This window comes from Festucalex cinctus, chromosome 20 (assembly GCF_051991245.1).
Source record: "Festucalex cinctus isolate MCC-2025b chromosome 20, RoL_Fcin_1.0, whole genome shotgun sequence".
Taxonomy (NCBI): domain Eukaryota; kingdom Metazoa; phylum Chordata; class Actinopteri; order Syngnathiformes; family Syngnathidae; genus Festucalex; species Festucalex cinctus.
In genome coordinates this window covers 5,298,294-5,310,661 of record NC_135430.1, presented here as the reverse complement: position 1 = coordinate 5,310,661, position 12,368 = coordinate 5,298,294, and the positions used below count along the sequence as shown (strand labels likewise).

Below are 12,368 nucleotides of genomic sequence, written 5' to 3'. Positions count from 1 at the left end.
TTTCAAGTATTTTATTTTTTTTTAATCAAGCTGCATCAACCTTGACATCCACACGTGTTTTCACCTTGCCAATTCTGTTTATCGGTTATGAACAGCCCACAATTTCCATCTCCAGGCTAAAAGCTATCGAGCCAGCGTGCTAATGAATCCACTGACTAGATCAGGGATAACGAATGGCATTGTTCTGCAGGAGCAGGATGTCGTCTAATTACTAATTACATTCCGCCAAGCACTCCAAGTTTGTTTACCTGCAAAAAAAAAAAAAAAAAAAAAAAAAAAAAAAAAAAAAAAAAAAAAAGTCAAACTTCGGTTTGAAAACGCTCCAGTAAACTAACAACCGTTTCAAGAAAAACTGCCGGAGCGTCTGTAAGGGTTTTGCCTTTCTTCCCAGCATGCACTGCGCCCCAGCCAATCGTAAAGTGCGACGCTTTCTGATTGGCCGGGAATGAGAGAGTATTTCTCAAGTGTTTCCGTCTGCCTTGTCAAGCCTTTCAAACATCGACCCCGAAGGCTGTGCAATACATCAAAATTCAATCACAATTTCAGTTATTGCACTCCACAATGACAAAATCAGCATAATGGTGTGTAAAAAAAAAAAAAAAAAAAAAAAAAGAGATTATTAATAACAAATTTTTGAGCCATTTAAATTTATACATTTGCACCTTGTTTAAATTTTTTTAAATAAGTGATTTAACAAATTTGGTTTCATCCAAAAGGAACTTGCATAATTAAAATATTTCAAAGAATTTTGTCTTCATATTTTTATTTTTTTATTTATTTTTTTGTTCCAAAAAATAAATCATCCTACTGCACAGTGCACATGCTGCACTCCAACTTCAACTTTTTTTTACCAACATAAATAAATAAATATTATTATAAATTCTGTGCGGTCCTAAATGAACTTGTATAATTAGTGTTTCTATTTTTTTTTAATTAATTGGACTTAATAATTTGAAATGCTTAAACATTTTCTTTATTTGTACCCCCCAAAAAATCCTTTGAATAATCGTGATTTCAATTACTGACAAAATAATCGTGATTATTATTTTTTCTATCATCGAGCAAAAGAAAAAAAAATGCGGGTCAAAATGGGTTGAAGAAACAATAAGTGCACACTCTGTAGGGATATTAATGTGTAAAAATAAATAAATAACTAAATAAATAAATAAATAAAAAGAACAAAGACAAGCGCAGGCCAAATTCTTTCAAACCATGCAACATCCTGGTCACCACCTCTCTCAGTGTAAAATTTTTACATGTTCAATAAAGATGATTCTCAGAAACAATTGACATTTTCTAAAATTCATATGTAGTACAACAGTAAAAGTACTTTTTTTTTTTTTTTTTTTTTTCCTCAGGAAAATGTGTCGCTACTTCTTTGCTCTTCTCCACTTTGAAGTAAGTAATCAGCCAATTAGCATGTCTGGAGTACTGATTCCACAAACTGTCAACTGGTTAACGATGGTAGCTGCTTACAAACCTTTCATTTCAAGACAGCGTTTTAGTACTAGTTCGCGCCTGGAACTATAACGGGGACGAGGTCCCTTACCAGTTGCTGACCCTGCGGCCCCCAGCCGGCGTACTGCAGCTGAGCGTTGCGCACCTCCGGCGGGTTCAAGTTCCACGTCTCCCTGAGGAAGGCCAAAAACAATTTGAACGTCAATTCATTGCACGAAAAGTTGCGACTTTGCTGGATGAGCATCGAAAAAACATCAGCCAGGTGTTTATGGAGTCAACTCGGTGAAACAATACCAACCGAGTGCTCGTACAAATACGTACGATACGGAAACTGAATCAGCCGATCAAGGCCGACCGAGGGTGCCGGATTCATTTTTAAGCTGCGTTTCGGTGAAAGTAAAATGAAAATATTATGTCGTTCATTTCTTTACATTTGATTGTATCATGTTTGACTGTATGTTTTGATTTTTCTCGATCGGTTTTCAATGCGAATGCGATTGGTCAACAAAAATGGAGTTGCGTCGACTTACGGCGTCTCCAGGCTGCAGATGATGTAGAAGGCCGTGTAGGAGTACTGGTACACCTGCAAGGAGACACTTTCTTTAATATTCAAATACAAAACAAAACAAAACAAACAAAAACAAAAACAAAACAAAACAAAAAACACTTGAGAGTGCTGTAGGTTTACAATAAAAGTAGAACATACAGGTTTGGCCAGCAAACCAGGGCACAATTTAGTGCCGCAATTATGTTCAACATTAACAAATATTTTGACATGGTTGGAATGTTCCTGGGGGGAGGGGGAAACACTGATAAAGTATTTTCTATTTATCAATTAACTTTGTCCTAATTTTGTCCTTAAAAAAGAAAGAAAGAAAGAAAGAAAGAAAGAAAGAAAGAAAGAAAGAAAGAAAGAAAGAAAGAAAGAAAGAAAGAAAGAAAGAACACAAAAAGAATTCAAGGTTGAAATTTGATTGAGAATAAGCAATTCAATGATACAGCTACCTTAACTTTTTTTAATTTTTTTTTATTATGTACTATAATTTTCAAAAGGTATCGATATCGGTATTGGTGATATTGGCCCTGAATTTACTAGAGATGTAACAATATCACAATACAACATATCACAATATGAAGGTCACAATACAATAATTATCACAATATTGTGGCGATACAAAAAACTCACAATAGTGTTAAAAAAAATGAGCTCATACTAAAAACAAACAAAAAAAACACAATATTGTGCTTTGCAACATTACAGCAATGCATATAAACAATCTACAATCTCTAATATTTCTATTTCTATTTCAATCTCTAATATTAATCTCTAATATCACTTCATATTGAGGCACTTACTTGCTAATACAAGCACACATTGAGTTCTTCCATGGTTCACAAGCATATTACGTTCCCCTGACCATTAGTGTGGATTTGAAACATAGAAGGGCTAAAACATGCCTTGTGAAAATGAAACTGCACAAAAAAAACAAAAAAAAACCTAGCCACCAGAGGGTGCTGGAACTGCACAAATGGCAATCTACTTGACATTTTTAACAGATGTGCTGCTTTTAATATCGTGACATGAGGACGATATATTGTTCCAGTTTTAACATCGCGATATCACAATATTGCCATTACCATTACATCCCTATTATTTACTTGGTATCGGATTGATACCAAAATTTGCAGTATCGCACACCACTACAAGATGGCAGTTGCCCAATTTGAATTTTTTTAGTCCGCGAAAACATAGATGGCATCATATCTCATCGATACATTGATTTATGCTATCTATCCAAGCAAATTTTTTTTTCCCAACCATGAACTCATTCTGATGCATTGACACTTCCGGGTATTCCTCCGTCACGCAAGGCGACGCAAGGAAGTAAAAAAATAAATAAATAAATAAATAAAAGAGCTCACCGGCGCCACGTTGTAGGCCAGCAGCACGTGCTTCATGTCAGGAGACACCTCGTACTTGCTGGCTTTGTACATCTCCTGCAGCACACAAACGACATTGTGACGCTTTCATTTCCATCAAAGTCTTGACACGTCCCACGTTGCCTTCATCTTGGAGATGTTGTGCAGGCGAAACGCGAGAACAATCGCGGGTCATCATATTCGGTTTAATGACGCTTTCAACAAAAAGTTGTAATCAAATTGGAATTGAATTCCTCTCTCTCTTTCTGCGATTGGATGACGGATGACGGATGACTTACAAACTTCTTGTGGTGCAGCAGGACGGTCTTGTCGCCGTTATCCACGTCCAGACTGACCACGTTGCCGTCTCGGTCGCGGTACAGCAACTCGTTATCTGCAGAGGAGAAGACAGGGAAGGATTAGCCCATTTACATACATATATATATATATACACATTAAAGATAGTTCAGACTCGCGCCAAATTCCACAACTCAAAAGGGTTTACTCAATATCGAAAATGACGTCAGTCCAAAAAAAAAATAAAAAAAAAAAAAAATAAATAAATAAAAAATACGAAAATGCTTTAAAAAAACAACAACAACTGAAACTACATTTTATGTTTACAAAACTAACTGTAATGACAGCAAAAATGTCCTCTGTTTTAGTCTTTTGTAATTTAATTGAATGCATGAGACTTTGAAGATGATTTGAAGTCAATTTATTTTGATGTGAACTGGAATAAGGACGTTTGAAAGTATGTCGCACGGAAGTGACGTCATCTCGCAGCAGCCAATAGAAAAGCACCTTCAGTTGATGTCGCTCCCATGCTGTTTTTTTTAAATATTGCGCACAAGTAATACACATTTTAAAAAAAATGAAAACTACTACTGAAACCAACTAAAACTAAACTAAAACTAAGCATTTATTAAATAACTAAAACTAATAAAAACTAACAGAACCACTCTGAAAACAAAATAAAACTCGCTAAATGTAAAAAATAAAACTCAAAACAAAATCAAAACTAACTGAAAAGAAAAAAAAATCCCAAACTATAATAACCCTTCTTAGTACACACCAAAGTGTTGACGCAGCACAACGGAAAGGTTCACTTTTGTAGTTGAACGTAACCAACTCGAACCGTTGGGATCCCGAGTCGTACCTTACCCTGCCCTGGCCAACAGCAGAACAAACAATGTTGGTCTGTCACATCTGGCCGTCCAAGTTTGAAAACTAGCTTTTTGTTTCATGTTAGCGCATCGTTAGATTCTGTGACGGCAATACGCACGCTGACTCGGATGAGAAAATTTGGATTCAGCGTTCAGTTATTTATTTATTTATTTATTTTTAGAAAATCAGGCCTTGACCGTTTAAGCCGCGGTCACCTCGGCCGCGGCGGAAACAGACGGACGGCGGTTAGCAGCGGTTTAACGGCGACACGGGGAGCGTTGAAATCCACGCCAGCAGAGCGAAGCCGTCAAATGTTAACGAGGCTTCAGGAAGAGCAGATTTATTTATTTATTTTTTTATTCATCGCAGTCGGAGGACACCTCAATGTGACACATTCACACACCTTTTCATAACTTGCGATAGATGAAAAGCCGATAAGGGGTGCGGGTCATCATTTTGTGTGACCAGATGATGGAAATAATTTGCTGGAACCTATTTTTGGATCAAAATCCTCAGCAGGATTTTTTTGTTTATTACATGTAGTGAATGATTTTGGCGCTTTACAAATAGTTCTTCACCTGTTAAATTTCAGATACATACTCATTTGCTCCCAAAAACGAATAAAAATGCAAATAATAATAATAATAATTATTAGATTATTATTAAATAAATATTGCCATGGTCCCAAAAACGTATTTATATGTTTTTTTGTTTTTGTTTTTTTTGCTAGAGCATACAGAAGGCTTTGATGCAGTCTCTGACCTGAAGAGATTACTTAAAGCGTTGCTAGTTATTACAATAAAACAGCCAGCAGGTGGCAGCAGAGTATAAGAGATCTTTTCCCCAGTTTTTTTTCAACAGGTTTGTAAATAATGATGAAAACGTAGCTATATTCTAATGCTAATTGCTGCAAAACAGAAACAGATAGGAAAATACTTTGTTTTTTTTCCTGATGAAAGAAGAGACTTTAATCTTTCTTTTGGTAGGTTCCATGTTTTTATAGCAATAGAACACAATATTGGGCGGCACGGTAGTCGAGTGGTTAGCACGTCCGCTTCCCAGTTCTGAGGTCTCCGGTTCGAGTCCAGGCTCGGACCTTCCTGGGTGGAGTTTGCATGTTCTCCCCGTGCCCACGTGGGTCTTCTCCGGGTACTCCGGTCTCCTCCCACATTCCAAAGACATGCATGGCAGGTTAATTGGGCGCTCCGAATTGTCCCTAGGTGTGCGTGTGAGTGTGGATGGTTGTTCGTCTCTGTGTGCCCTGCGATTGGTTGGCAACCAGTCCAGGGTGTCCCCCGCCTACTGCCCAGAGCCAGCTGAGATAGACGCCAGCAGCCCCCGCGACCCTTGTGAGGAATAAGCGGTCAAGAAAATGGATGGATGGATGGATAGAACACAATATTTTGTGGGCCTTGCAAAATTCAGTTAAAATCTAGTAAAACAGCTGGGAGTGCAGTGGGTTGCATCAGTGAAAATGGCTGCCAGTCAATGAGTTCACTTTAATCTCGTCTTCCAATTTTCTTCTTCCACCCAAAAATACGACTATAGGATGATGGCTTCCAGTATGTGACTATTCTACTAGGATTAGGAATTTTATCAAATAAATAAACAAATAAATAAACAAACAAATAAGTAAATACAAAAATACATCAGTAAATAAATAAATAATGCTAAATGCCATCTTGGTTGAATATACCGCTAGAAATCTCAGCTTGCGTTGTCTGACCAGCAGCGGATAGTAGGACTACATTTCCTATGATTCTTAGATGCAAAAGCAGGAAGCAGTTCTAGTTCCGGTCAACACCTGCTACCAATTTGATGTATATTACTTAGGGATGTAACAATATCCAAATGTCACAACACGATATCACGATGTGAAGCTTACGATACGATAATTATCATGATATTGTGGCGATATTTAAAATGGTATTGTAAAAAAAAAAAAAAAAAAAAAAAGAGCTTATAAAACAAAAAGCACAATATTATGCTTTTGTACATAACATCAATATTATGTTATTATTATTATGTTATGTTGTTAATGTATGCACCCATTGAGCTCATCCACATCTTGACTTGGTTAACAGGCATATTACATTCCCCTTCATAGTGTAGATTTGAAACATAGAAGGGCCAAAAAATCCCTAATGAAAATTAAATTGCACTAAAAAACTAGGGGTGCTAGAACTGAACAAATGGAAATCAACCCGACTTTTTAAACAGATGTGTTGCATTTAAATATCGTGAAGATGATGACGATGATATTGTAGCAGTTTTAACATCACAATATCATGATAGCACACATCATTACATCCCTAATATCACTATGATTCACATACATGGCAAAATAAATAAATAAATAAATAAATAAAAACCCTGCGTTGTGACAAAACAATGAGGTTGGCGAAATCCGCCAGGCTCGCCTCAAAAATGGGCCAAAATGAGACATCTGGTCACATGACTTTATTGGCGTTTATTGAAACGTTTGATCCTGAAAGACACATTTATTTTTATTTTTTTAATGTTAAAGCCAACCAGGCTTTAGCATCAAAAAACATTTGATCTTGTGTTTGAAAAATATGGCATCATGTAACTTCATTTAAGAATACTGTATTCATCTTGAAAACTATGACAATTATCTTGGATTTCATAGAAAAAAAAATACTAATTTAAAAGTAATATTTTGTTGAAAATAAATATGACTTTTGGAGGTAAAATACGAAAATTCTAGTTATTTCCCCACTTGAAAATATATTCTTCACATTCTTGTAGAATAAGCGCTGTGTGCACAAAGAATTTCCGTGACGTTGGTCCTGGAGTTCCTCCTGGCGGAATACAATGAATATAAAACAGCGCCGATTGTTTGACTTTTTGCCGACAATTCCTGCGCATTTGCAAAATGAAACTGTGTAAAGCCTCCGAGGTTGGAAGACGGTGGAAGTGTCGTCCTTGTTTAACAAGCCGCACACGTCCACCTTCAGTCCAGCCTGCGCGAAGCCGCACGCACACACACACATCACTGGCCGAGCTAATTAGCAGCCAGAGATTGTTATGCGGCGTGTTTGCTAGCTGCTAGCTAATTGACCATTAGAGGTGACTAAATTACCATTACGGCCGCTTTGATTGGCAACGCGCTCGGGGGAAGCAAAAGGTGGATATTTTTAGATTGATAAAGCCCGCCGCCCGCCCTTTTCCTCGTCTCTTTGTTACACAAATCCCGCAGAATACTAAGTAGCTAACAATGAGCTCGTGTATGAGTGGCTTCATTATGCCACTTTGGGCTCCGTGCGGGCGCCTTCGCCAAAAGATCTCCTTGGAGAGAGTCCACATTTTGAAGGAAAATATTCTCGCAGAGGGAAAAGAAAGTGAAGAAAGCACTCGTTAAAAAAAAAGAAAAAAAGTGATATTCTCATCGAATTCAACTCTGGGAATTCGCTGCCGACTGATGTGCAATTTCAATATCATTGATACAGAAGAAAACTGATTTTAAATAGTCATACAGTGTCGTGACCAACAGAAAAATCTTTTGAAAAGCCGTCAACTGTAGAAACTAATGTGCAACTAACATCATGTTTAAAGGAGACAGAAAATAACATGGAACATCTGTATGGACAGTAGGGATGTAACGATAAGAGCAATATCGTGATATTGTGATATTAAAACTGCCACAATATCATCGTCGTCATGTTCACAATATTTAAAAGTACCACATCTGTTAAAAAAAGTCAGGTTGGTTTCCATTTGTGCAGTTCTAGCACTCTAGTGGCTAGTTTATTAGTGCAATTTAATTTTCATTAAGGATGTTTTGGCCTTCTATGTTTAAAATCTATGCTAACTGTCAAATGAAGGGGAACCTAAATTGCTTGTGGGGAGATCAATGTGTGGTTGCATTAGCAAAAGTGCCTCAATATTGTTATTAGAGATTGTAGGTGGTTTATATGAATTGCTGTTATGTACAAAAGAACAATATTGTGCTTATGTTTTTTTTGTTTGGGCTCTTTTTTTTATATATATAATATTGTGGTCTTTTTTAAATATCCCCTCCCCCACAATATCGTGTTAATTATCGTGACCTTCATATCGTGATATTTTCGTATCGTGATATTTGGATATCGTTACATCCCTAATGGACGTAGTAGGGGTGGGAACCTCACGATACGATTATACACTACAAGGCTCACAATAACGATTATCTCACGATATGACAATATCGTGATTAGCAACAGGTAATAAATCCACGATAATCTATGATAAAAATACTCAAGACATAAACTGTCTTTTCAAATAAGAAAATAGTTTCTTTTTGCACCATCAATGAATCACAATATTAAAACTGGTATCTTCTTCGCAGTGAATACTTCAGTGTTTTTTTTGTTTTTGTTTTTATAAACAAATATAAATGTCTTCTTAACAGTGACCACTTTCTGTCAACAAATGTCAAATGTCATTCAACAATTTTCAACAGTGAAAAGTGAATATTTTGTCTGTAATGTGATAACTTCCATTATTTTTTATGTACAATGAATACCTTTGAAAAGTAATTGCTGTCGACTGATGATGACATGACATCACCTGTGCTGAGGAAGTAGGTAACGACCAATCATGGCTCACCTGGTTTCTGGGATTTGTCATTAAAATAAGCCATGATTGGCCGTTACCTACTTCCTCAGCACAGGTGATGTCATCATCAGTCGACAGGAAGGAGAAAAATTACTTTTTAAAGGTATTAATTTTAAAGGTCTTAATTTTACATGAAAAATAATGAAGTTACTACATTAATTATAGACAAAATATTCACTTTTTACTGCTGAAAATGGTTCAACGAGTCAAGTATCCCTTTAAATACTATTGTCGTGCAATATGTCAGTCAGTTATATAGTCCATTGTTTCATTTTATAAACTGACAATTTCTTTTTTTTGTGCAACATTGCAAAAGTAAATAAAGAACTAAAATGTCTTAAATATTCAATCCAATTAAATCAATACTAATATTCCTCAGAAATCGTGTGCTTCAAAAAGTGGAAACATATTTTTGACTTTTCAAACAAAACATATAAATACGTCTTTGGGACACTTAATACATTTAAAATAGAACATATTTATACGTTTTTGGGAGCAAATTAGTTAAACTCAAGTAATGAGTAAAGTAACTAAGTTACTTGTATGCATGAAAGTGTCTGCATGAATATTAATAACAAAACTGTAATATAGAATACCGTAATTTCCGGACTATAAGCCGCGACTTTTGTCACCCGCTTTCAACCCTGCGGCTTCTACAACGATGCGGCTAATTAATTTTTTTTTCTGACGGCCACCAGGGGCGCTCGAACAGAAAAGGTAAGAGTGAGACAGGTGGAATATATGTGTGGAGGAAGAAGCAAAGTTGAATGTAAATTGGCGCTTTGTGCATGAAACAAAATGAGCATGAACAGACCCTCATCATGGAAAATACAACAAGTCTCAGGGTGTATTCAGACCTGCACTGTTTGGTCCACATTAAACGGACCAGGGTTCGTTTCCCACGCTAGTGCGGACCTTTTGTGCAGGTCTGAACACACACAAACGAATCCTGGAGCGGACTAAACAAGCGGACCGAGACCGACCTTTCGAGGTGGTCTCGGTCCGCTTCCAAACGCACTCGGCGCGGTTCGCTTTGCAGTCTGAATACAAACCACGACTGATCCGCTCCAACTGCTAGACATATGCGCCTTTTTGGGCTTAACAAGTCATCGTAGTCAAGTATCGTGGGGAAAAATTTTGCCCGGTAGTGAATATTGTGCTAAATTCCTTCATAATCATCCGTATTCTGTTTACCCACGCTGCTGTCAGCATGTTGTGGTGGGGGCGAGGTAAGCGGAGCGCAACTGCTCCTCCGTTTACTACACGCAATCGACGACGCGTTCCAAAATTGGAAACAGAGTGGCGGAAACTCCGTTGAATGAGCTGCTCTTGACGCTCAAATATATCTTGCATCTAGTAACGCAACAAACATGCAGCGTAGTAATGCAGCACGTCGGAATTTCACGTTTTCCGCTATTTCCGGGTTTCGTACGCGTACAGCCCTCGTCATTTCTGTCCAATGGGAGCACGGATCGTCACGTGGGTCAACGTGATTCCGCAATATAGTCCACTTGCAAAAAGCACAGTGTGAATATGAACCGCATCAAACTAAAAAAAATAAAGTCCGCTTTTGGTCCGGACCAAACAAGCGGACTAAAGGACTTTTCTGGTCTGAATACCCCCTTAGTGACTTTTAACGGTATGTTATTTTGAACTAGCCCTGTTGGTTTGCTACCGTGTCACAGGCACTGTTTGGAAAGAAAAGCTAAGGTATATTATTAAACCTTTGAAAACTGTGTACCGTAAATATCTCATGTTTCAATGTGAGCACATGCTGTTTATAATCAGGTGTGGATTATGTATGTACAAAATGCTTTTTCCTTTAGAAATGTCCTGGGTGCGGCTTATAATCAGGTGCACTATAATCCGGAAATTACGTTTATTTCTGAAAATGAGCTGGATTAAGCTTGTTGAGACTAGTTCCTCTTCAATAAGAGTTTGTGTCTTTCCTCCTCGGAAACGGTGAAGTAGTGACTCTCGCTCAGACGCTTCCCCGACCAACTGCCCTTGTCAGGACTTCCTCCGCCTCATCATTCGAGTGCTTATCGCCCCTGCATCGTCTCTCCAACTCTCCGTTCTCTCTCTCCCACTCGCTTGCTCGTCAAGGCCGGCAGCTGTTTATTTTTTCCACACCACCTGAGGCGTTAGCGCTTCCCTTCCTTCCATCCATCGCTCTGCCGCTGCCGCTCGCTCGTTTTCCCGGCACCGTGTTAGCCCAGGGTGCTGTTTGCCGCTCTGATCTATGGCCCCCCTCTCATGGCACGATGTCTTATTAATATGGAGTCGCGCCTCGGGCCACACGCGCGGTGCGAGGCCAGCACTGCGGACTGTGTGCTTGCGTCATTGCCGCTTTTTGTGGCACTTATTATGTTCGTCGTTCGATCACGATGCAACATTTTAGGGACGACATGCTTTCAAACGTGCATAAAACAGCAGTTTTACAAACAAATTCAGTTCTGATTTATCGGCTTCGATTTCCTTAATTTGGGGGGGGATCGGTGGATCGGCCGATCCTGTAAAAATAAACCGATCTTTTCCACCGATCTTCAGCTGTCTGAAAGAGTATTGTCTTCTGCTGATTTGATTAATAACCTTTTATTTTTCATTTGAGAGAAATACTTAATGTGCATTTAAAACAAACTGTTTGCATTATTTCACAGATATTGCTCAATGTTTTTCCAATAAAACATATTGGAACACTGAAGGTAGCTGCTTATGAGAAAGAAAAAAAAAATCGGGATTGGCAAAAAAAAAATCAAAATCGGCAGGTCAGATTTTTTGCATTTAGAAAAAAATAACAAATGTTGATAAACATTTCAATACACAGAAAACGGATGATTTTATTTTATTTTTTTTAATTGAAATTTTTATTTATTTATTTGTTAAATGTATCTGCACAGAGTGAATTAGATTGTGTTTTATTTTATTTTTTTAATGTTTTATTTTGCGGATCCAATCCATGACGTCATTGTTATCGATCGGTAAATTATGACATTATAACCGATCACCGATTTTGTACAAAATTGTCGGACGTCAAACAAAGACAAGTACAAGTAAAAGCACTGTTTCAGAATCAGAATAACAAACTTTATTTTTACTTTTGAGATTTCAACTCCTACTTAAGTCAAAGTAAAAAAGTAGACATTTTAATGCACGTAAGTACAAAAAGTAAACAGAAAAAAAAATGACGGCGGTCGAAAAAAAAA

General features: G+C 37.5%; 1 protein-coding gene across 4 annotated transcripts in view; it reads right to left on the bottom strand.

The window, feature by feature from the left end:
- Positions 1-12,368, bottom strand: part of dpp6a (dipeptidyl-peptidase 6a) — a 195,526-nt gene that overhangs the window by 40,510 nt on the left and 142,648 nt on the right. For all 4 annotated transcript variants that reach the window (XM_077508715.1, XM_077508718.1, XM_077508717.1 and 1 more), the window contains exons 4-7: positions 3,678-3,772; positions 3,382-3,456; positions 1,989-2,041; positions 1,550-1,631 (exon numbers count right to left, since the gene is read on the bottom strand). In XM_077508715.1, the coding sequence (XP_077364841.1) occupies positions 1,550-1,631; positions 1,989-2,041; positions 3,382-3,456; positions 3,678-3,772 (305 nt within the window). The remainder of the gene's footprint in view (positions 1-1,549; positions 1,632-1,988; positions 2,042-3,381; positions 3,457-3,677; positions 3,773-12,368) is intronic.